Source organism: Notolepis coatsorum (assembly GCF_963971535.1).
Source record: "Notolepis coatsorum genome assembly, chromosome: 11".
Lineage (NCBI taxonomy): Eukaryota > Metazoa > Chordata > Actinopteri > Aulopiformes > Paralepididae > Notolepis > Notolepis coatsorum.
In genome coordinates, this window is record NC_140175.1 from 3194361 (window position 1) to 3221053 (window position 26693).

Here is a 26693-nt window from a genome sequence, read left to right on the forward strand (position 1 = left end):
GCAGTGTCCGCCTTTTTAACTCCTCCCCCGGCTTCACTCGGCTACTCTCGTCTACTAGTCGAGGCAAACCGAAATCCATCTCGAACACGCCTATCATCTTACCCAATCACTTTATTATAATAAACACAACGTAACGTTAATGTTCTGCTTATCATATCAATAAATTCCACAAACAATGAATACAAATAAAAATAAAAACCGGTTGTTGTAAATCCATGGAAGTACTATGTTGTATTAAAGTGTACTTAATAAATTCAAACTATTTTTCAGGAAGTAGGGTCGCACAATGATGACCACCGCGACATTTTCGGTATTTTGAGCTCGTGGGGGGAAAGGGAGTAGCGCGTGAATGCATTTTATCCCCACGCACGCGCTCTCTCCCCCCCCCCCTTCCCCTCACGTGCTCCATGTGACGCGGAAGTGCAGTGGTCTGTGGTGGTGACGCGAGGGGGCGGGACACGTGCTCCATGTGACGCTGAAGTGCAGTGGTCTGTGGTGGTGGTGACGCGAGGGGGCGGGACACGTGCTCCATGTAACGCGGAAGTGCCGTGTTGTTGTTGCACGTTTCCCTGTCGGTCGGAGTTATTTCGTTGCTGCACCGTGTTGTACACATTGGGACTGTTTCAGTCAGTCAGTCAGCGAATGATGCTAACGCTGTCCTGTAAACAGTCACACACCCGTTATCGTTGTTATTATAGTGACTAATATATATTAACGCGTGTTTTAGAATAGTAGCTATAAGTTAGCCACTTGGGTTCAAAGCTAACGATAGCAGCTAATGTAAATATGCTAACCGTCGTTAAAAAAGGCTACTAGCTAACTTAACTTGTCTTCCTAGCGTGTTCCTGATATCTGCGTTGTATATAACAAGTCTAGCTACTTCCCTAGCAGTTATAAAATGCATGAAGACTACTATGATAACAAAATGCTGATGTTAGCAGGCCATGCTGAGTGTAACAGTCTTATCTCCACCAGTCTGAGAGAGCTGTGTCTCCGAGCAGTCAGTCTGAACACAGGAGCTGTGCATCTGAAGGCTCTGGGTAAGAAGAGCAGCTGCTGTTAACTATTAACTAACCCTTCCAGTATCACCACCAGTTGTTAAAGAACCTGCTGTTTGTCTTCCAGTATCACCACCAGTTGTTAAAGAACCTGCTGTTTGTCTTCCAGTATCACCACCAGTATGTCATAAATGTATATAGATGTAGCAGTACTGTCTATCTGTATGTCATATATGTCCTGATTAATTGAAAATGGTGGACCCTGATGTAAACAAGACGAAAGTCTTTCTCTGGTCTGCGTCCCCTTAACAATTGTGTGTATTGAGCTGTACTGTACTGTACCCATTCTGCAATCTGTTAATAAAGTTTTCAATCAAGCAATCGATCAATGTTTACAGGCGCCTCCAAAATTGGCCATTTTAGTTTTCGTTTTTGAGGACTGCATACTTTTTTTGCTAACCAAAACAACATACTTTATACTTATAGCACATGCATGAGCCTGGGCTCTTTTGAAAGATGACATTCTGAAGTTTCTGATTCCAGAAAGAAAATTCACTTTTAGTGCTAACGTAATAAGAGTAACATAGGTCTGAACTTGAGTTGTAGAAAAACGTATTACTCACGTTTTTCTGTAGTAGTTACTTAGTAGTGTTTTCCAGAAGGTGTTATGGCTTAAAAAGCCATAGCCTGAAGCCTTATGTAGTACATGTCCAAATTTCATAAAGATCCATTCAGAAATGAGTGATTAGGAGTGATTTTGGTAAACTGTGTACTCAGTTTTCTCATAGACTTCAATTCATTCGGCTGTTTTTCTCTTCCTGTTTTCGTGTTTTAGTTTTAGTTTTTTTTTTTAGATCCCCATGTGGGGTATCATTGGAAAGCCACACTCATTGGCTACAACCCTCCACAATCATTTTCTAGATCAAATCTAGTTTGACGGAACTACTGGAGCCTGAGTCGAAGTGGTATTTTGCGCAATACCGTGTACTTTGCACAAGCCTCAAATACCGGCATGAACGGATTGTGTCGGATTTTGTAAGTCTGTGGCTAAACGTGGACCACATTGTGGTCAGCGCTCATCATGTGTGCGACCGTGGCTCGGGAGGTAAAGCAGTCGTCTGGTAATCCCAGGAGGTTCCCGGTTCGATTCCCGCTCTTCCTGGGAAGCGTGTCGAAGTGTCCTCCTTGAGCAAGACACTTAACCCCTAATAGCTCCCGATGAGCAGGTCGGCACCTCGCATGGTCGCCTCCGCCGTCGGTGTGTGAGTGTGTGAGTGAATGGGCAAAATGTGAGGAACAAATTTTAAAGCGCTTTTGTATAAAAGCTGTTCTATAAATGCACCATTTACCATTAATATACCATTATATGTGACTGTTCCTTGTATGTCCCTTATTCACGATATGCTTATTATAATTATACTTATATTTTGCATAAAATATTCCACAATAGGACGGTCAATATAATGTGAACACAAACAACTCTTTCCTAAAGCCAGCAACAAGTGAACTTGGATCTGTGATGTCATCGAGATGTAAAATCTGGTACCGTTTGTATCCATTGACTGGACCCCACGGCCTTTGGGGTTTTTACACCCAAATGAGTGTAATTCTACCCGTTCTGAACGAGAGAATGTCCCCTTATCCCCCAAAAACAGATCCAACGGCAGCTGAGTCAGCGTTACCATCTCCCCCGATTCATTCTCTACAACGCAGCTCTAGATTTTACATGTAGCCTATATGACACCAAGGATTCAAGTAATTGTTTTGGCTTTGGGAGTGAGTTGGTCATGTTCTCAAATATTAGCCTAATTGGACTGTCAGATAGACCACATAGACCATATGTAACGGGGAAGCCCCTCGGGACATTCTCATTTAACATCAAACACAACGCAGACCCAGTATGATCCGTCACAGTGGTGCCCAGTGACCCCGATGTCCTGAGGGGCGTGAGTTTAGGGAGGTGAGTGTAACGGGGAAGCCCGTGGGTATGTCCACAGTCACGGAAACAGGTGTGTTGACGAGTGACTGTGGCAGTGCGGGCTGGTAAATTAAACTCACTTCCCCATAACAGGGTTAACAGACGCATAGGTACGGTAGTTAGGAGTGAATTCACTTCTTAGTGCAGCGGCCTGTGTCGTCGCCCGCGGATGCGGGAGCCCCCTGTTCGACTCCCCCTCGGGACATTCTCATTTAACATCAAACACAACGCAGACCCAGTATGATCCGTCACACAAAGGAATAACAGGAATTCTTAGCCTGAATTTTGTCGATTGCATATAAAGCATAACATAGTTTTAAAAATAGCATTGTCTCTTAATTAATAGGACTGTGTTTTATTTGTCTCCGTTACACAGAGCTCCCAACATCCATCTTAAGGGACCTCCTGCCTTATCTCAACGTAACGGGCCTGGACAGACTCCAGCCAGGCCTGAATCTCAAAGGTTGGAACATTCAATCATTTGGAACGAGGGTTTACAAATAACAACCACATACAAATAATGTGGAACATGAAAAAGAGGAGGAGGAGGAAGAGTGCCATTTAGAGTCACAGATTAAATTACTTGGGTGCTTTAGAGCCAACAAACGAGCATAACATGTGAAATGGAGCTACATTCCTTATGGTGTCTTCTTTCCAATTGACCATATTCACACGGGCGGACATTTTGCTCTTACGTCATGCTCAGGTTGGGATTGTGTTATATCAGATTATCCAGATTATTACTTTCAATCCAGATTATTTTAAATGCAGATTATTACTTTAAATGCAGATTATTACTTTAAATCCATATTATTACTTTAGATCCATATTATTACTTTAAATGCAGATTATTACTTTAAATCCATATTATTACTTTAAATGCAGATTATTACTTTAAATCCATATTATTAATTTAAATCCAGATTATTACTTTAAATCCAGATTATTGCTTTAAATCCAGATTATTTTAAATGCAGATTATCGCTGCTATCTATTTCCGTCTCTTGATATCTGTTTCCTTCTGCTGATTGCTTAGCAAACGCCAAGTGTGCCAAGAGACGTTTCTTATTGTGCAGAAGATTAACTGGCACATACATCATCAAATGGTCTCGTTCAGATGCAAGACAATGTGCAGAATCACCATTTGCAGACGGCAACATATAACCCCTCCACAGATTCTCTGACCAATCACATCTAAGACGTTAATAATTAGCATATTATCCATGTGTCATTGACACACCAGCTACACGTGTGCTCGTCACGTGTGCAGACGTCCAGAAACGCAGCACAGGAGGTCTGAGAGGCATATCAGTGGATCATCCCAATGTCTCCGCTGTGATTGGTCATATTCTTTGCATGATAGGGGTACGTTTGTCGCCTGTACACGTTATTTGCATGATAGGGGTACGTTTGTCGCCTGTACACGTTATTTGCATGATAGGGGTACGTTTGTCGCCTGTACACGTTATTTGCATGATAGGGGTACGTTTGTCGCCTGTACACGTTATTTGCATGATAGGGGTACGTTTGTCGCCTGTACACGTTATTTCCATCTGTACAAAAGCAATTCTCGTTTTCTGCACGATAAGAGGAAACCTATTGTCACACCTGGCGTTCCATAGACGTAACAAGACACTTCATTCAGATCCCATTCTGACTTTGTTATTGATGTTGTTGTTGTTGTTGTTGTTGTTGTTGTTGTTGTAGGGATATCTACGCACTCTGCGTGGGTAAGAATATTGCAAGATATCAGGGGGCCTCACAACGTAGGTATTTTGATTTATTCGTGGGCAAGATTAAGAAGTAGTTTGATTGATTGATTGATTGATTGATTGAACATTTTATTAACCGATTGCAGAATGGGTACAATACAGTACGGCTCAATACACACAATTGTTAAGGGGATGCAGACCAGAGAAAGACTTTCATCTTGTTTACATCAGGGTCCCCCATTTTCAATTCATAATGACATTTATGACATAAACAACATACAGATATACAGATATATATCATGACATTTATGACATACACGCAGCGGTGTAAAGTACTTGAGTAATTGTACTTTGTTACATTACTTAAGTACTGTTTTTGGGGTTTTGTACTTTACTCAAGTATTATTAGGTTTGTATACTTGTACTTTTACTCAATTACATTTCAGAGAAAAAAAACATACTTTTTACTCCTTACATTTAAAATGGAGACCTACAAAGTACAAATCTCGCAGGTCCAACTATTTTAATTAGTATATTTGTTTCTCTGGCCGAACTAACGTTAGCGTTATTAATCCTGCGGCCGCACTTTATTTAAAAACAGCCAATCAAATCCCCATCAATGGAAAATGAACCCGCCCATACCCATGCTGATTGGTCCTTTTGCAAGACTAGAAAGCGGGGATCTTTGATTAAACACCTGCTATCAGAAGAATAGACAGTCAGAAAAAAAGTTTTTACTTTAACTTTTTAGTACTTAAGTACATTTAAAAGTAGAAACTTTTTGACTTTTACTCAAGTGTGATTTTAGCCAGATACTTTTACTTTTACTTGAGTACGATTTTGAGACGGTATCCATACTTTCACTTAAGTATAATTTCTGGGTACTTTTTACACCCCTGCGATACACGACATACAGATATACAGTACTGTTACATTTATGACATACAATATATACAAATATACAGTACTGTTTAACAGAGATCCTAACAGAAACTATATATATTATACAAGGAGTAAAATCTGTATGTTTGTTTAACTCCAGGTCGGGGACTTGACCACAGAAGAAGAAGTAATGTATGTTTGTTTAACTCCAGGTCGGGCTCTTGACCACAGAAGAAGAAAGCAAACAGGAAGTGATGGAGACGCTTCTACAAGACATCTTCTACGGCACCACGGACGGCAGCACCGTCAAGTACATCTCCAACAACAACGACTCCCGCGACGTCAACCCCTTCCTCCTGGTTCTGGCCAAATACACCAAACACTTCTCCCTCAGACCCTCCCAGTTCCTGCAGAGCCTGGCCAGCGAGCAGAGGCCCCTCCTGGGGGCGCTGGAGAGGAGCGTGAGCCGCGTGGACCTGAAGAAGCCGCTGGTGGGTGCGGAGCCGCGCTACACGCTGTACGCCCTGCACCGGATCCTGGACCACGGCCGAGCCCGGGAGCTGATCGTGACCGACCCGGACTCTGGCCTCCTGCCCTGGCTCCTTGACGCCAGAGGCTCTGGGTTCGCTCGCGGTGGCGGCCAGCGTCCAATCAAATCGGCGCGCGGCGGAGGGAAGGCCGCGTGCCGGCGCGTCTCGGAGGAGGAGGAGGCCGGCGGCTGTTCGGACCGCGTCGCGGAAGCGGCTGGAGACGACGAGGAGGAGGAGGATCACGCGATTCCCCGCAAGCGCGCAAAGTTCCGCTTTGCGTCGGAAGGGCCGTCCCCGTGCGGGTTCCAGGATCCAGAGGACCTCTGTGGAGCCTTCGCTCCGGCCCCCGGGCCCAGCAGGGGGCGCTGTCCTCGCGGACGGATCGAGTCGCTGCGCTTGTCTAAATGTTCGGGCCTCAGTGAGCTGATCCCCTTCCTGCCCACCTGGCTCTGCCTTCGCTCTCTGACCCTGGAGAGTCACTGTAAGTAGAGATGGGCGATATATACATTTATATATATAGTCAGGGGTTCAGTGTCTTGTCATCGAGAGCAGTCAGGGGTTCAGTGTCTTGTCATCGAGAGCAGTCAGGGGTTAAGTGTCTTGTCATCGGGAGCAGTCAGGGGTTCAGTGTCTTGTCATCGAGAGCAGTCAGGGGTTCAGTGTCTTGTCATCGAGAGCAGTTAGGGGTTCAGTGTCTTGTCATCGAGAGCAGTCAGGGGTTAAGTGTCTTGTCATCGAGAGCAGTCAGGGGTTAAGTGTCTTGTCATCGGGAGCAGTCAGGGGTTAAGTGTCTTGTCATCGAGAGCAGTCAGGGGTTAAGTGTCTTGTCATCGAGAGCAGTCGGGGGTTAAGTGTCTTGTCATCGGGAGCAGTTAAGGGGTTAAGTGTCTTGTCATCGGGAGCAGTTAAGGGGTTAAGTGTCTTGTCATCGAGAGCAGTTAGGGGTTCAGTGTCTTGTCATCGGGAGCAGTTAGGGGTTAAGTGTCTTGTCATCGAGAGCAGTCAGGGGTTCAGTGTCTTGTCATCGGGAGCAGTTAAGGGTTAAGTGTCTTGTCATCGAGAGCAGTCAGGGGTTAAGTGTCTTGTCATCGAGAGCAGTCGGGGGTTAAGTGTCTTGTCATCGAGAGCAGTCAGGGGTTAAGTGTCTTGTCATCGAGAGCAGTCAGGGGTTAAGTGTCTTGTCATCGAGAGCAGTCGGGGGTTAAGTGTCTTGTCATCGAGAGCAGTCGGGGGTTAAGTGTCTTGTCACCGGGAGCAGTCAGGGGTTAAGTGTCTTGTCATCGAGAGCAGTCAGGGGTTAAGTGTCTTGTCATCGAGAGCAGTCAGGGGTTAAGTGTCTTGTCATCGAGAGCAGTCGGGGGTTAAGTGTCTTGTCATCGAGAGCAGTTAGGGGTTAAGTGTCTTGTCAGAGTGTTTGACTCTGTTCTCCAGCACATTGGATTTGAGATGGAAAAGTGATTTTAAGGTTAAAGTGCAGCCTTTCAGATTTAATCTGAGGGTCTTTATGATTGTATATATTTGATTTGATGTTTTTAATTTTCGTGTCTTACATACAGGTGTATGCCCAGCCCATATGGGCTTACAAGACACATAAACAATAATTATATAATAATATACTTGACAAATTACTTGACAAATGACATATAGACCAAGATGGCCACAAGAAAAAGAAAATACAATAAAACGTAATATAACACAAGCTGTATATATAATGTGAGGGTCTTTATGTCCATATTGGCTATAGTAGTATATATAATCTGAGGGTCTTCATGTCCATATTGGGTATAGTAGTATATATAATCTGAGGGTCTTTATGTCCATATTGGGTATAGTAGTACCGTAATTTTCGGACTATAAGCCGCGCTTTTCCCCCCCATTTTTCGACCCTGCGGCTTATATAACGGTGCGGCTTATATGAGACTCGACGTGACCAAACCCGAAAATGTAAAAATCGAAATATTGCTTTTTTGACTGCATTGAAATGTTATTTATCTGTTCCCTTATTTGCTAAACTTAATACAACTTGTAAATGAGTTAATTCTTGTTATTTGTCCGACAGTATTGTGTCCCAATGCTGGTGGGAAGACTGTAATTAAACATTAAAACACCTGCGGCTTAAGGGTAGTCAGGTGGCGTAGCGGAGATTGCGTTCGTCACCAACACCGGAGACGCTGGATTCACCTGTTCGAATCCAGCTCACAGCTCCGGCGTTGTCACCAGCTTGGCTGGCCGTTCACACTATTTTGGCTGTATTAGAGGGTGGGAGAAGCTGGCGGGGTGGGTCCGAGTCGTTGTAAACAGCGACTCCTACAGTTCGGTCGGGGCGCCTGCTCAGCGCGGATAGGATATCCCTTGTATATTCTTTGTACATATATACGGAATATCCCTTTATCTGGTACAGGACAGACCATAATATTCGTTCTCCTATTGGAAGCGATCCCCTGGCGCCAATGACTTACCCCCTAGACCCGACTTGAAAGGTGCCGACGAACATGTCCCAACTAGCCCCGGTTCCGCGTAGGAATACGGCTACCGAAATACGAATGGTACTATTTGTTCACCGTGCACATAAATAGGGCGCAAGAAATGTAGAACTCCTCTTAGTCCCTTGTCCCGTTCAGTCTCGTTCAGTTCCAGTTATCCAAGTGACGTCTCTCCCCACTACGCAACGTGGGCAGAGTAGGGCTCGCATCGCCCCAAGATAGAGTCTCGTGTTATCCTAATACGTTTGTTTAACGTATCGTTCGCTATTTATTAGTAAACCTTCATTACGAGTCAAAGACCACGTGAAGTGGGTAATTGTGCGTCTACATAGAGCATTTATTGCCGCGTACTAATAGGATAGTAACGTCAAGTTCAACCGTGCATTACCGCGCACCGGAGGATACCTACACCGGACCAGCAGAGCCAATTTCCGGCAAGGATTATTATTCTTCATTGCTTTGACCAAGCTGCTGGAGCAGAGAACCGCCTACCCCACTGCTACTGTGGGATCTACACCTGCCCGTGAGACCATCACTCGAGCCCGTCTCTGTCGTACCAGAGGCTCCACGGCTTTCACCTGCACGGCGCGCACCCTGGGACCAGGCTGCTTTTCCCCGCTGACTCAGGGAGTAATACACCGTCTCCAGGTGCCTTGCTGAAGCTCCGTGGACCCTTGACTTTCATAGAGCATTGCCCCCCCCTGCTGGCTTACAACCGGTAGTACACCCCCCCTTCCCAGAATATCCCTAGATCTAATTCCTAACTTTCATTATTGATTTGCCTGCACATTCTTTGCCTTATAAGCGCATCTAAAGTGAACAAAGTAATGTAATATCATATTCTTAATGTAATAAATATTCTAAATGAGTATTTGTGTGGAAACCGTGTTATTGTGGAAGTGTTCTAATCTAATATACCTTTGTACGGTATTGGCCAGTAATGTACAAGACGGTAGTAGTTTAATGATACTAATACTTGATTAATACAGTCAGGGAATTGTACCCCTCAGTTACAATTGGTCCTTCGAGCCCCGGATAATAATTAGCGTAATATTAATATAATATTAATATTGACATGGCCGATGACGAACACTCCACAAACGGTTCTCCTAAGCTAGATCGCCCGCAGCGCAGACGGCAGCCACCTCCCTATCTAGAGGCATACTCTGTCAGTCCAATACCTAGCTTTAAAGGGAAGTTAAACGCGGAAAAAGTAGAAAGTAAAATTATGTCCGACCCTAACAACCAGGCTACCCCGCCAACAGAGGCCCTAGTGGGTTCTAATGTAACTGACCAAGCTCACGGTGGGGACCAGGAGGGAACTGACACGACTTTACCCCCAGACAATACCGAAGAAATAGTCCCCGATCAGCTCCGGGAGGAAGACAACCCTAAAGAGACGCGCACCCAGGAGACGGATCTCCTCGGTACGCAACAGGAGAACGGATCTCCAACAAGTACTGCCGGGAGCCGATCGCCCCGAACGGCGTCTTCCCCCAGCGAGGCGGACAAGATGCTGGCGCAAGCACTCATCGCCACCCTGGCAGCCTCCACCGAACGCGATCGACTTCAAGCGCAACAGACGTGCGAGCGCGAACATTTTGCAGGCGAGCGAGAGCGCTTCCAGGCGCAACAAAGGAGTGAAGACGACCGAATAAGACTGGAGACCAGACGCCTCCAGACAGAAGAGAACATCGAGAGAAGCCGCGCCGACGTCGCAAATGCACAGCTCCACGCCGCCCATGCCAGCGCCAATGCCCAGCGCGACGTCGCCAACGCACAGCGCGACGCTGCCCAGGCCAGCGCCAATGCGCAGCGCGACATCGCCAATGCCCAGCGCGAAGCAGCGCGCGACGCAGCCCATGCCCGGCGCGAGGCAGAGCGCGACCGGCTGCAGGCGGAGCTGATGGACAAACTGGTTGCCATGGCGACACCCCCTCACTCCGCACGGAGCTCTCAGAGATCGTCAAGATATGGGTCTAGGACACATTCCCCTACCCGACGAAGCGACCCGGGACCCCGCCTACAGGAGGATCCTGTCCACGTCTCGGAACCCCCTCCCCGGCCGGTCCATACGAGACCTAGCAACCGGGAAGAACCGGACCACGCCGAGAGACTGAACAGAAGACTCCAGGTCCTAGCAGAGGGAGAGGAGGAGGAGGAGGAGGAGTGTCAAGCCGACCAGCAGCAACGTACTCTGGCCCAGGAGGCCCAGTACAGCCCCGACCAGCAGCAACGTACTCAGGACCAGGAGGTCCAGTACAGCCCAGAAGTCAGCCCCGAGGCCCTGCGCTACAAACCCCCGACTCAACTCACGGGTGAGTTTGACGCACCGTCAGCCCCGAGGAACAGCACCTGGGTACCCGACCTTCGGTACCCACCAAGTACCAGCCCAAGACGACACGCAAGAGGAGACTCGCCTAGGAGGCCTCTCCCCCAACGCTCACCGATGTGCCAGTCATCCATGACATCATACATTGGCACACCGACGTTTCAAGACTTCACCCATGAGAACCGAGCACAGTATACGGAGCTCCGGATGTGCTTAGAGACAATGATGGTGGATGTCGCTGATGAACGCCACAAGTATGCAATATTACTGCAGCACCTGAAAGTGCCCCGGGCGCACAATATAGCGCTAGCCTATGCCACCTCTACGACCCCATACACTGCGGCTCTAGCAGCGCTGGACCAGAGATATGGACGTATATGGGATTACGTAATAGAAGAGATAAGGCATATTGACCGCTTACCCCCAGCAACAGACAATCGCTCACTAGACGACCTGTCTATAAAAGTACAGTCCCTGGTAGGGATGCTGGGAGCGCAACGAGAAAAGGGTATGCACGAGCTATACGCCAACTCTAACGTCGAGAGGATTTTAGAGAAGCTGCCGCCCGCCAGACAGGAGCGCTTCAGGCGGCAAAGAGACCACCGTGATCCTAACGGTCCAGAACCATCCCTCCTAGACTTGGCCGACTTCCTGGCGAGAGAAGTCAGCAGCCTACGATTGGATACGTTCCTGCGGAGCACACCAAGCTCCAGAGAGGGACCTAGGAGAGTAAACGATGGCCGAAGATCGGTGACTGTTATGCACCAAGCCGAATCAGTACCGCAGCACCAGAACCACAACACCCCCTCGACGAAAGAGGACCAGTGGAAGATTGAGTGCCAGTACTGTGAGGGAGAACATCGGCTCTATCAGTGCGAAGATTTCAAGAAGCTGACCACGGATGATGTGAGCCAGTGGGTCAAGGACCACCGCCGCTGCTTCCGCTGCGCGCGCAGCCACCTAGCAGCTGAGTGCCGCTTGAAAAAGAAGTGCAGCAGGTGCGGTGGCACCCACCTGGAGGTCCTGCATGACATCAACAAGCGTCAGCCAGGACAACCGAGTGGGCCCGTCGCGGTAATGTACCATGCCGAGGCGGTGGCACCAGAACCAAAGTTCCACCAGACCGCTCCCTGGTGTCCCGACTGCCACGGCAGACACTGGGAGTCACGGTGCGACTCGCACCATATAGAGTCTACGTCACCACCCACAGGAGTGCTCCACATTGACCAGCACAGCGGGACCCCCCGTGTGCTCCTCAAAGTGGTCAGAGTGCTCCTGAGCCACGAGGACAAGGTCCTGGACACTTACGCCGTCCTGGACGATGGGTCCGAAAAGACTCTCCTCCTCGCTTCCGCAGCAGCCCAGTTGGGCCTGCGAGGTGTCAAAGATACGATGACCATACGCACCATCAGAAGGGACCAGAAGACCATAAAGGGTGAAAAGGTCTCCTTCGAGATAGCAGCGGTGGACAAGCCCGAGAAGCAGTATAGTATAAGTAACGTCTTCACCAGCCACGACATAGGCCTGTCGCAGTACACCTACCCCATCCCACAGCTGATGGCTAAGTATGGGCACCTACGTCAACTACCTATACCGCTTATCGACGGCGCCACACCGACCCTGCTCATCGGCTCCGACCACGCGGACCTCATTCTCCCAATTGAGGCGGCCCACGTCGGACCCAAAGGATGCCCGGTCGCGGTTCAGACCCGACTGGGATGGACGCTCCAAGGCCCCCTCTACGGACTTGACAGTCAACCCACGTCTACAAGCTGCCTACACACAGAGGCGAGCGACACCGGCCTCTCCCCCGTACAGCACAGGCTATTGACATTAAGCGAGAGGCCCGTGAGAGAACCGTGGGTACCAGAGGGAGTTCGGAACTCCACCCCCCTCAGCTGCGCTTCAGACGTAGCTGACCTCGAACCCAGCACCCCAAGCGACTCCTTGACGGGGCGGCCGGGACCGGCCCCTCCTCACACGGGGTACAGAGCGAACAAGAGAAACAGACGGAGGAGGAGAAAGCACAGCCAAGCACAGATCAAAGCAGTCTCAGGCCCGCTTCCTCCTAAGCCCCCCTTCATCCCGTCCAGTCGTCATGACCATAGACCAGTCACCACCCCGAGCTGCGTGGCCGGCCGGCCGCGTAAGCAAAGTGACCACTGGTGCCGACGGAAAGGTCAGAGTGGCAGAAGTGCTCGGCCAAGGGCGGATCTACAACCGACCCGTGGCGAAGCTGATAGTCGCCAAGGCTCCCCGACTCGCCTAATGACTAGGGTTGGGCATCGTTTGGATTTGAACGATTCCGGTTCCGATTCCGATTCTCCATATCGATTCCTGTTCTAAACGATTCTCGATTCCGATTCTTTGAGGTGCAGGTCAAAGCAGGTCACAGCTTATTTCGAAGGAGATTTTTTATTTTATTTTTTTTTTCAAAAAGAAAATCATACTATTCACATTTTCAGTTGACTTGATACAGTTTAATTTGGTTGCTGTACTGTAACTAGGGTATTAAAGTTAAAAAAAAAAAAAAAAGTAAAAAAAAAAAAAAAAAAAATCGAAATTTAGAATCGAAATTCAAATATGTTACTTCCGGTTCCAGAACCGGAAGTTAGGAACCGGTTCCTATTAGAACCGGTTTTCGGTGCCCAACCCTACTAATGACGACCATGACCCATGACTTTGTGAACTGACCGACCCCTCACAACGGACATTGAGTAGTGGACAGTGCGGTTAATCTGTCTCTGCTTAGCTAATTAGGTGGGACTAATTAGGGGGCGGCTGTTACAAAGGGTCAGATTAAACCGAATATATATATTTATTGCCTGAGATCCCATGTATAATATTTGTATATCGTTTGATATCCCTTGTATATTCTTTGTACATATATACGGAATATCCCTTTATCTGGTACAGGACAGACCATAATATTCGTTCTCCTATTGGAAGCGATCCCCTGGCGCCAATGACTTACCCCCTAGACCCGACTTGAAAGGTGCCGACGAACATGTCCCAACTAGCCCCGGTTCCGCGTAGGAATACGGCTACCGAAATACGAATGGTACTATTTGTTCACCGTGCACATAAATAGGGCGCAAGAAATGTAGAACTCCTCTTAGTCCCTTGTCCCGTTCAGTCTCGTTCAGTTCCAGTTATCCAAGTGACGTCTCTCCCCACTACGCAACGTGGGCAGAGTAGGGCTCGCATCGCCCCAAGATAGAGTCTCGTGTTATCCTAATACGTTTGTTTAACGTATCGTTCGCTATTTATTAGTAAACCTTCATTACGAGTCAAAGACCACGTGAAGTGGGTAATTGTGCGTCTACATAGAGCATTTATTGCCGCGTACTAATAGGATAGTAACGTCAAGTTCAACCGTGCATTACCGCGCACCGGAGGATACCTACACCGGACCAGCAGAGCCAATTTCCGGCAAGGATTATTATTCTTCATTGCTTTGACCAAGCTGCTGGAGCAGAGAACCGCCTACCCCACTGCTACTGTGGGATCTACATCTACCCTGGGACCAGGCTGCTTTTCCCCGCTGACTCAGGGAGTAATACACCGTCTCCAGGTGCCTTGCTGAAGCTCCGTGGACCCTTGACTTTCATAGAGCATTGCCCCCCCCTGCTGGCTTACAACCGGTAGTACACCCCCCCCTTCCCAGAATATCCCTAGATCTAATTCCTAACTTTCATTATTGATTTGCCTGCACATTCTTTGCCTTATAAGCGCATCTAAAGTGAACAAAGTAATGTAATATCATATTCTTAATGTAATAAATATTCTAAATTAGTATTTGTGTGGAAACCGTGTTATTGTGGAAGTGTTCTAATCTAATATACCTTTGTACGGTATTGGCCAGTAATGTACAAGACGGTAGTAGTTTAATGATACTAATACTTGATTAATACAGTCAGGGAATTGTACCCCTCAGTTACAAGTAGTATATATAATTTGAGGGTCTTCATGTCCATATTGGGTAATAGTAGTATATATAATCTGAGGGTCTTTATGTCCATATTGGTATATAGTATATAAACCATATAGGAACTGTTCCTCTTCATACACAGCCCCCCGTGTTAGAGGTCCAAAAGTACTTGGATTAATGAACATGTGTAGTGGCTGCTGGGTCATAATTCACAGCATTCTAGCCTACTGTGGTGTTTACTACATCTCCCGTGACCCTTAGCAGGGGATGACGTAGTTAAAGAGAGACGAGTGAAAGATGAATGAAAGTGTTGTTTGTGCAACAGTAGAGTGCGTAATAAAATAGTTTGTTTTTGCATCGGAACACGACTCCGTCTGCGCTGTCATTACAGCACTCCTACACATGTAACATATTCAACACATATGAATATATATATATTCATATATATATTCATATTCAACTGTAAAATATCTTTGTCACAACAATTCTTTGACAACTCATGGATGGTTTTAGTCAATTTAGTGCCACTTCAGAGAACAATGTGTTGCGGCTGGGTGGCGCAGCGGACATTGCGCTCGTCACCAACGCTAGAGACACCGGGTTCGACTCCGGCTGTCGGCGTTGCCTCCGGCTTGGGCCGGCGTCATACTAACTCAATTGGCAGCGTCAGCGGGTGGAAGTCGATGGGTGGTAATCTGGACGGTGTGGACAGCGACTCCTACAGGTCGGTTGGGGGACGCCTGCACAGCAGAGACAGGAAATAGCGGGGGTAGTGTGAGCCTCCCACACGTTACACCTCGCCGAATGAGAGTCCGCGCTGGCAGGTGAAAAGATACGACAGGCTGCCTCCACATGTATCGGAGGAGACATGCGATGCAAGGCTTCTATCCTCCCTACAACCGGCCAGTGGTGGGCATATGCGAGCAACGTTCAAGACAGGGGAGGGTAGAATTGGCACGGCTAAAATTGGGATGGGAGAAATATAGAAAGTGAAAGTGAAAAAAAAAAAGAGAACAATGTATTTTTGAAATAAGGAGCGTATATGTTAGGGGTCATCACCAGAGGCCTCACGATACGATATTATCACGATACTTAAGTCACGATATGATAGTATTGCGATTCAAACTATATTGCGATATGCTGAGCATTGCAATTATTAATATTGCGATATATTGCGACTAGGGGTGGGACGATACATCGATCCAGATCGATATATCGATCTATTATCAATAATCCAATACGATCGATGCAACGTAAAAAGATCGATTCATATTGCGATACTCTGACCAATCACATCACAGCAAGGCTATAGTGTGCCTATTTTGCGACCCAAAACAAATCCCTGCTGTTTTATTCCACAACGGGTCAAATGCATCTAACATGCTTTGCAATCCTCGCCATTCCTTTATGACCACGTCGTGTTAAAGACCGAAATGAACGTTACGTTAGCATAAGCTAACAACAAGCTAACCCTGTTCAGAGCCATAGACCGAGAGAACAGCAGTGTGGGGACTAGGAAGGAGGGGGGGGGGGGGGTGGCATTCTCTGTTTCTGTGTGTGTGTGTGCGTTTGGAAAGATCAGATGAAGTATAGTATATTTATAGTAAGTGTACTGAGGATGGACAGATAATGTTGATATTTAAACAAAAAATACAATACATAATAAATGTATTCATGATCATCATGCAACATAAAACAATTGCAGGAACAATTTGGGAGAGGAAGGGGTTTAGGTTGCATGTTGTGAGTTCCAAAAAAAATTACTTAAAAGGAAAACACCAACATTTTGGGAAATTAGCTTATTTGCCATCTTCCCTGGAGTTAGACAAGAAGATACAGACCCTTTTCTTCTCTGTGCGTGCATTAGGCTTAGGGAACGCCCGCACCGTTAGCGTAGCTTAGCTTCATCACTGGAAGTGGGGCAGTCCTTTACCCTGAAGTTCCCTACAGTCACGAAATACACTCCAAATACAACTCCAAAACGTTCCTGTAAACATGTTGTGACCTGTGTATTTACCACGTGGAGAAATAAAAAATAATTAAATTCGACAATTACGTTTTCTAAGCAAATATACTCGGAACAATTTTTTGCCGAACCACTCCTCTCTGGGCTCAGTCAGTGATTTCACGCAACGCAGTGATACTTTCTAACGTGTTTGTTTACATTCTCATTTCATTCAAAGGATCCGAACCGATTGAAGTTTATGGATACCATGCCTTCAAATCCTCTTACCTTGACGATTAAAAGCCTTTATCTAACGTTAACACGAACCTAAACTAACTTTTTTTAATTTTTTTTTGATAATTGCATCATTCCAAATCGCGATTTTCGATTTAAAATCGATTAATCGTTCAGCCCTAGACCTGGACCCGAAGGAAGTGATGTCGTTGGCGAGCGCCCTCCGGCAGCTGTGTGCCACGCCCGGCAGCGTCCTCGCGGACCTGAGCGTCGCCGTCCTGCCCCACGCCGGCTTCCTCGCCCTCCTGCTGAACGCCTGTCCCAACCTGAGGTCCCTCGCCGTGGAGATCGACCCGGACTACCGGCGCGTGGATCCAGCCAACGTCGTTCAGTCCGTCTGCTCCACAGGTGAGTTCCAGTACTTTATCTTCTTTATTTTAAATGTTCTTTTATCACATTTTTTTTTTTTTTTTTCTATTTTCAATTCAACAACAACAACACAACATAACACAATGATAACAATAATAAACAGGACATCACAGGACAGAACCTCAACAATAATAATCATAATATTGACAAGACAATAAGAAATAAGAAATACTTACAGAATATCAAAATGTAACTAATAAATACAAAATACAGAGTAAAAAAAAAAAACACAAAAGCCATTAGACATTAGACTGTCCCCTGGCCAGACTGTATCTAATGTAAATTTCTTATATGTGGATTTGATTAAAAGTGTATAAAAATCTGAGACAAACCCTCTTGTGGTTGTCCTGTCTCCGATAAGCCCGACAAAAGGGTGTGGGTGCAACGCCTGAGCCCACGGCACACCGTGAGCCCTGAGCGCTGATGTTAGTTGCAGGTAGAGGAAGAATGATTCGCCAGGTCATATCATAAAACTCCTTTAGGTCAGTACTTTATCTTCTATAGCCTGTGTGTTGTGAAGGGCCAGATTAAACCGAATATATATATTTATTTATATATATATATTTAATTGTATTTGTATATTCTCTAATATTCCCTGATATCCCTTGTATATTCCTTGTACAATATGCATTGAATATCCATTCTAGCCTACTGAACATCCCATAATAGTCTCCATTCTACTATTGGTCGAGACCTTGGTGCCAGGCTGCCATACCCCTCAGACCCAGTTCAAACGTACCGCTCAACATGTACGAACAAGTCCTAGTTCCGCGTAGGAATCTGGCTACCGCACCACTAATGGGACTATTTGTTCATAGTGCGTATATATACTGCGCTACTAAAGTAGGACTTCCTTTTCAGTCCAGTTTCTTACCCTCCAATAGAGTCACAGACGTAAAGCCTCCCCGCGACGCCACGTGTGGGAGTAAGGCCAAGTTCGCCTACCATCGGTATTGAGACATTGTGTATATTAATATTTGAATAGTCATATTTGGCACTATATCGTCGAGTTGGACGTAGTCTATTAAGCTAATAATAGTCTGTTAATATATAGTGCTTCGTGCGGTGAGAATACTACCGTAGTCAGCACCCCATCGTTTCGGGCAGAGAACTGGCTGCTTATCCAGGGTGGTTGACCCCACGTGAAGCTGCACCCGAGGAGCCCCAGAGCCGACGAGCGAGTGGACCTGTATACCGGATTATTCTACCGACGACAGCCCGCCTTCCCAGGCACGGATTATGCTTTGTATACGTTGATTATTCCATGGATAAAGACCCCCGACACTGCCGTGTGTTGGAACCCCCCCCCCTGGAGAGGACGCAAGGTGAGGAGACGCTCTGCAAGACGAGGTCGCTTCACGTCTCTCCTCCGTGGACCGGAGGACGCCGGCCCACAAAGAGTCCACCTGCTTTCATCTGTGGTCCAAGGATCGCCGGCGCATTGAACGGCACTACAGTGGGTTCACCTGGGATACCCTTGGCCGGATGAGGCAGCCGGATTCTACCCCCCCCCCTTCCTACTCCTGTCGGCTTACAAGCGACCGGATTAACCCCCCCTAGTGTATCCAGTATATAATCATTAAAGTATCATTGCTGTTATTCCTTAAACTATTCCAGGTCGTATATGTACCACCTGCGCCTTCAGAGATTGGACATTCTCTATTGATATACCGACGAATACTCTTGCCATAAAAGTGCATACTAATTCCCATTCATAAATGTGATTGATTTGATTAAGTGCTTGCTCTACACACCATCGCTGTGTAGAAATAAAGACCTATTTCTAATTCGTACATTTGTGTTGGATCCGTTTCATCTACGTGACAGTGTTCATCATAATATATTTATGCCGAGTACTGGGTGGCCGAATATTAAGTACAAAGGTAGTGGTAGTAAGTATCATATCTAGTAATACAGTCAGGGAATTGTACCCCTCAGTTACAATTGGTCCTTCGAGCCGGAGGGTAATTAGTGTAATATTAATATAGTGTTATTAATATTGAAATGGCCTATGATGAACACTCCACGAAACGATCCTCCTAACCAACGCCCGCAGCGCGAACGACGGCTCCCTCAGTACTTAGAGGCTTACGCTGTCAGTCAACAACCTAGTCTTCTACTAACAGTAAACGCGGTAAAACTAGAAAGTAAAAGTATTGGTCCTTCGAGCCGGAGGGTAATTAGTGTAATATTAATATAGTGTTATTAATATTGAAATGGCCTATGATGAACACTCCACGAAACGATCCTCCTAACCAACGCCCGCAGCGCGAACGACGGCTCCCTCAGTACTTAGAGGCTTACGCTGTCAGTCAACAACCTAGTCTTCTACTAACAGTAAACGCGGTAAAACTAGAAAGTAAAAGTATGTCTAACCCCAACGCCCAGACTACCCCGACCATAGAGGCCCCTACGGGTTCTAATGTAACTGACCAAGTTCACGGTGGGGACCAGTGGGAACCAGACATGACTTCACACCCCGCCAGTACTGAAGAAGTAGTCCCCGATGAGTCCCGGGAGGAATACAATGCTACCGAGAGAGAACTCGGCACGGAAGAAGACGGGGAGAGTACCGTGGAGATAGAGCTCCAAGGCTCCGCAAGGAGTACCCCGAGGGAAGGCTCCCCTATACAACCGCCTTCCCCCAGCGAGGCAGAGAGGACCCTACAGCAGGCCTTCCTCATCAGCCTGAACGCCGCTGCTGAACGCGACCGACTGCAGATCCAGCAGCGGAGCGAAGAAGAGCATATACGTCTAGAAATAAGACGCATTCAGAGGGAAGAGAATGTGGCCCGAGACCGAGCAGACAGCCAGCGAGCAGCTGCTGGTGCTCTACGGGACGCAGAGCGCGACAGACAGCAAGCGCAACTAATAGAACAGCTGATCAGACGGACAACACCCTCTCCCTCCGCCAGAGGCTCCAGGAACTCGTCTAGACACACCTCCAGGGCGGCATCCCCTAGCCGAGTAAACAACCCTGAACTTGACCAACAGACGAGGTCTATACCCCCCACAGACCACCTCCCCCCACCGGTCCAAGCGAGACCTAGCAACCGGGAAGGAGCAGCATATCCTGTGGAGAGGCTAAACCAGAGACTACAAGCACTGGATGACCTAACTGAAGACGAAGAGGAAGAGGACGAGAACCACGCCCGACGACAGCACAGTACTCTACCGGACCAGGAGGTCCGGTACAGCCCAGGCTATACTCCCGCGGAGCTGCGCTACAGACCCCCGACTCTATACACGGGTGAGCACGACGCACGACCCGCACCGAGGAACAGCACCTGGACAAGCGGGCCATGGTACACTGCCGGTACCAGCCCATACCAAGGAGCGGGAGGAGACTCGCCTAGGAGGCCTCTCCCCCAACGCTCGCCGATGTATCCACAGTCAGCGTCATACATTGGCCCGCCTATGGTACCCGACTTCACCCAAGAGAACCGGGCCCAGTATACAGAACTCCGCATGTGTCTGGAGACCATGTTGGTGGATGTATTGGATGAACGCCATAAATACGCCATCCTACTGAAGCACTTAAAGGTACCCCGCGCACATAATATAGCGCTCGCCTACGCGACTTCCACCACCCCATACACAGCAGCGCTGGTAGCATTGGACCAGAGGTATGGGCGCATATGGGATTACGTGATCCAGGAGATCCGACACATCGACCGCTTACCCCCAGCAATAGACAATCGAGCACTGGACGACCTGTCCATCAGAGTGCAGTCCCTGGTAGGGATGTTGGGAGCGCAGAGAGAGAAGGGGAGGCATGAACTTTACGCCAACTCAAATGTGGAAAGGATCTTGGAGAAGCTGCCGCCCGCTCGACAGGAGCGTTTTAGGCGGCAGAGAGACCACCGAGACCCGAATGGCCCCGAACCGAACCTCCTCGATCTAGCAGACTTCCTGGCGAGAGAAGTCAGCAGCCTACGGCTAGATACATTCGGACGGAGCACCCCTGGCTCCAGAGAAGGAACCAGACGACTAAATGATGGAAGAAGATCGGTGACTGTGATGCACCAATCGGAGTCAGTACCGAGCAGCAGGAGCCACAGTACCCCCTCCAGAACGGAGAAGTGGAAGATAGTGTGCCCCTACTGTGAGAAAGAACACTGGCTAGCGCAATGTGACTCCTTCCCCAAGCTGAACGCGGAGGAAGCAAGTCAATGGATAAAGTCCAACAAGCGCTGTTTTCGCTGTGCGCGCTCACACATGGCAGCCGAATGCCGCTTAAAGAAAAGGTGCACCAAGTGCGATGGAGCCCATCTGGACATACTTCACGACAGTAACAGACGGCGCCCTTCACCCGCACCATCCAGCAGCAAAGCGAGCGTCATGTACATCGATCCCGCCAGCAGCAGTGGAGCCCGAGTACTCCTAAAAGTAGTGCGTGTGACACTAAGCTACCAGAATAAAGTCCTGGACACTTACGCCGTCCTCGATGACGGGTCAGAGAAGACCCTTCTGCTCGCCTCCGCTGCGGCCCAGCTAGGGCTGCAGGGAAGCGAAACCCAAATGACAATTCGGACAATAAGACGAGATTTGAAGACGATAAAGGGCGAGAATGTCTCATTCTCTATCGCAGCAAGCGGCCAGCCTGAGCGACGGTACCAGATTACAGACGCTTTCACCAGCCAAGAAATAGGACTGTCGCGGTACACATACCCCGTCGCCAAGCTGATGGAGAAATATGCACATCTGCGCAAGTTACCGATCCCGCTCATAGACAATGCTATGCCGACCCTGTTGATAGGCTCCGACCATGCAGACCTCATTGTCCCGATAGACCGGGTTCATACCGGACCCCGAGGCTGTCCTGCAGCAGTCGAGACCCGTTTGGGATGGACTCTCCAAGGCCCGCTCGCCAAATCTCTCAACCGAAGTACAGCCACTAGATGTCTCCACTCCCGAGTCACGGAGGGAGAAACCGCACTCCTGCAACACGTAGAGCGGCTATGGACCTTGGAACAAATGCCCTTTAAGAACGGAAAGAAAGACATTCGCTCTAAAGATGACATTTACGCCATTCACCTCCTCGAGACAGGGACCAAGAGAGTCCCGGTCAACGGCGTGTTGAGATACGCCACGCCACTCCTGCGGCGAGAAGGAATGCCTACTTTCCACGCCAAGACAGACACCACAGAACGGTACCTGCTGAACACGGAGCGGCGCTTAGCCAAGAACCCCGCCCAAGAGAGTGTATACCGTGCTGAGATTGAGAAGCTCATCACAGCGGGACACGCCACAAAGATGGACATTAAAGAGGCTGACCAGACCACTGAATCGTGGTACGTGCCTCACCACAAGGTCCATCACAACGGTAAAGACCGCATAGTATTTAACTGCAGCTACCAGATCGGATCCCAAAATCTGAATAAAGAGTTACTGCCCGGTCCCACACTCGGCCCCTCCCTACTCGGCGTTCTACTCCGCTTCCGCCAGGAAAAGGTGGCCATCAGCGGGGACATTAAAGGAATGTTCCTGCAGGTGAGATTAGTAGAGGAGGACAAGCCCCTGTTACGGTTCCTATGGAGAGAGAAGCCAGGAGATGAGCACCCAGCCATCTACCAATGGGAAGTCCTCCCCTTCGGAACGACGTGCAGCCCCTGCTGTGCTACATTTGCACTACAGAAACATGTAGCAGAGGACCCAGCAGCGGACGAAGAGGTCCGACACAGCGTAAAGAACAGCTTCTACGTAGACAACTGTCTACAAAGCCTTTCAACCCAGGAAGAAGCCGAGGCTCTCCTGATTAAACTCCGCACCTCATTGATCAAAGGCGGCTTTGATCTCAGGCAGTGGGCCAGCAGCGATCCGCAAGTACTGCGCAGCCTCTCCTCCGAGGACAAGGCAGCCAGCAGCGAGACCTGGATGGCTACAATCCCGGGAGAAGCCCAGGAGATGACCCTGGGATTGGTGTGGCGATTCAAAACAGATTCGCTTCACTACAGACACAAGCCCCTGACTACGGAGCAGGGAAGGCCGGCGGCGGCGCCGACCACCAGACGGAGTGTGTACACAACACTCGCCCGACAATATGACCCGCTAGGATGTATTCTACCGTACACCACCAGGGCAAAAATGATTGTACGAGCATTGTGGGACAAGGACCAGGGCTGGGACGACCCCATTCCCGCACACCTTGCATCCACCTGGAGAGAGTGGGAGATGGAGCTCCACTCACTCCCAGGCGTTAATATGCGCCGAAGCTACTTCCCACCCACGGTGAGGCCAGAGACATGTAAAATGGACTTACACGTCTTCAGTGACGCCTCAGAGGTCGCATACGGATCAGTAGCCTACTTGCGGGCCCAAGAAAGGGGGGGAGAGATCTACACAGCATTTGTCCTCGCCCGCTCGAGAATAGCCCCACGCAAGCAACAATCTATCCCACGTCTAGAGCTCTGCGCAGCCCTAGCCGGAGCGCACCTAGCCACGCTCATCCAACGTGAGCTCACCATACCGGTGTCTAGAACAATCCTGTGGTCAGATTCCACGACAGTACTCGCCTGGATCAAATCGGACTCATGCAAGTACAAAGTCTTCGTGGGAGTCAGAGTCACCGAGATTCAAGACTTAACCGAAGAGTTAACCGGAGAAACAGAGTGGCGCTACGTTGATACAAAACAGAACCCAGCTGACGTCATCACCCGGGGGATGCCCCTGGATGACCTCACCCGTCGCAATGTCTACAGTGACGGCCCAGCATTCCTAAAGCTCCCGGAAGGAGAGTGGCCCACGCCTATCCCGAGGGAAGCCAGTCAGGAGGAGGCTGAGAATAAGAAGCCTGTGTTCTGTGGATTGAGCACTGTTATCTCCGCAGACCCCAACACACTCCTGATGGGGCGGCTAGATCCCGCGTTACCCCAGACAATGTACCGGCCTGAAGAAGCGAACGGCCGACGAATGTGGAGGTACAGCCAAGTATTAGCCGACAAGTTTTGGAGCAGTTTCCTACTGCACTACCTACCGTCTCTACAGACCCGCCAGAAGTGGGTAAAGGAGAGAGACAATTTGACAGAAGGAACAGTCGTCATGATTATTGATCAATCACTGCCCAGAGCTATGTGGCCGGCCGGCCGCGTAAGCAAAGTGATCACCGGTGCCGACGGCAAGGTCCGAGCAGCTGAAGTGCTTGTCCAGGGTCGCACTTACACCCGTCCCGTGGCGAGGCTCATAGAACTGCCCCGACTCCCAGACACAATCGATGATGACCATGACCCTATAACCCTATGACTTTGTGAAGTTGACTGACCCCTACAGCAAACCCTTATGTGTAAATAGACAACGCGATTAATCTGTCTCTGTTTAACTGATTAGGTCTGGGACCAATCAGGGGGTGGCTGTTGTGAAGGGCCAGATTAAACCGAATATATATATTTATTTATATATATATATTTAATTGTATTTGTATATTCTCTAATATTCCCTGATATCCCTTGTATATTCCTTGTACAATATGCATTGAATATCCATTCTAGCCTACTGAACATCCCATAATAGTCTCCATTCTACTATTTGTCGAGACCTTGGTGCCAGGCTGCCATACCCCTCAGACCCAGTTCAAACGTACCGCTCAACATGTACGAACAAGTCCTAGTTCCGCGTAGGAATCTGGCTACCGCACCACTAATGGGACTATTTGTTCATAGTGCGTATATATACTGCGCTACTAAAGTAGGACTTCCTTTTCAGTCCAGTTTCTTACCCTCCAATAGAGTCACAGACGTAAAGCCTCCCCGCGACGCCACGTGTGGGAGTAAGGCCAAGTTCGCCTACCATCGGTATTGAGACATCGTGTATATTAATATTTGAATAGTCATATTTGGCACTATATCGTCGAGTTGGACGTAGTCTATTAAGCTAATAATAGTCTGTTAATATATAGTGCTTCGTGCGGTGAGAATACTACCGTAGTCAGCACCCCATCGTTTCGGGCAGAGAACTGGCTGCTTATCCAGGGTGGTTGACCCCACGTGAAGCTGCACCCGAGGAGCCCCAGAGCCGACGAGCGAGTGGACCTGTATACCGGATTATTCTACCGACGACAGCCCGCCTTCCCAGGCACGGATTATGCTTTGTATACGTTGATTATTCCATGGATAAAGACCCCCGACACTGCCGTGTGTTGGAACCCCCCCCCCTGGAGAGGACGCAAGGTGAGGAGACGCTCTGCAAGACGAGGTCGCTTCACGTCTCTCCTCCGTGGACCGGAGGACGCCGGCCCACAAAGAGTCCACCTGCTTTCATCTGTGGTCCAAGGATCGCCGGCGCATTGAACGGCACTACAGTGGGTTCACCTGGGATACCCTTGGCCGGATGAGGCAGCCGGATTCTACCCCCCCCCCTTCCTACTCCTGTCGGCTTACAAGCGACCGGATTAACCCCCCCTAGTGTATCCAGTATATAATCATTAAAGTATCATTGCTGTTATTCCTTAAACTATTCCAGGTCGTATATGTACCACCTGCGCCTTCAGAGATTGGACATTCTCTATTGATATACCGACGAATACTCTTGCCATAAAAGTGCATACTAATTCCCATTCATAAATGTGATTGATTTGATTAAGTGCTTGCTCTACACACCATCGCTGTGTAGAAATAAAGACCTATTTCTAATTCGTACATTTGTGTTGGATCCGTTTCATCTACGTGACAGTGTTCATCATAATATATTTATGCCGAGTACTGGGTGGCCGAATATTAAGTACAAAGGTAGTGGTAGTAAGTATCATATCTAGTAATACAGTCAGGGAATTGTACCCCTCAGTTACACTGTGATATTTCTTTTTTTTAAACTTAATTTTTTAGCGTTTATCGCTTTTCCTGGTCAAACATGACCGACAGATACAGTGAGGTTGAAACGGGAGAGAGAGCAGGGGAAGACATTTGGCAAATGACGGCGGGTCCGGGAATCGAACTCGGGTCAGCCGATCCGCGACGCAGCGCGGTACATGGTGTGCTACTGGAGCGCCCTAGCCTGTGATATTTATACATCATTTTATTACTTGTTTTTTCAGTGTACACATAGAGAGAGAGTAATATCAGCAGGGTTCAACGTTAACTCATTGGACGCCAGAGGTCGCTGTGTACCGTGTGGTAAGAAGGCCACCTTTTTTTCCCCATCCCAATTTCTCACATTACATTCACCCTGAATGTTGACGTTATCCAGGTGTAAAGTTCACTTCATTCAAGCGAGGCATTGCAACCGGAGTAATCTAAAAACTCCGC

General features: G+C 48.3%; 1 protein-coding gene across 1 annotated transcript in view; it reads left to right on the forward strand.

Annotated features, from left to right (window-relative positions):
- The first annotated feature begins 587 nt into the window (after positions 1 to 587).
- The window catches only part of LOC311237462 (uncharacterized protein), a 58135-nt gene continuing 32029 nt past the window's right edge, over positions 588 to 26693 (forward strand). The window contains exons 1-5 of the mRNA XM_084325354.1: positions 588 to 1040; positions 3353 to 3439; positions 4684 to 4742; positions 5783 to 6581; positions 17203 to 17433. Of these exons, the coding sequence (XP_084181480.1) occupies positions 899 to 1040; positions 3353 to 3439; positions 4684 to 4742; positions 5783 to 6581; positions 17203 to 17433 (1318 nt within the window). The 5' untranslated portion in view covers positions 588 to 898. The remainder of the gene's footprint in view (positions 1041 to 3352; positions 3440 to 4683; positions 4743 to 5782; positions 6582 to 17202; positions 17434 to 26693) is intronic.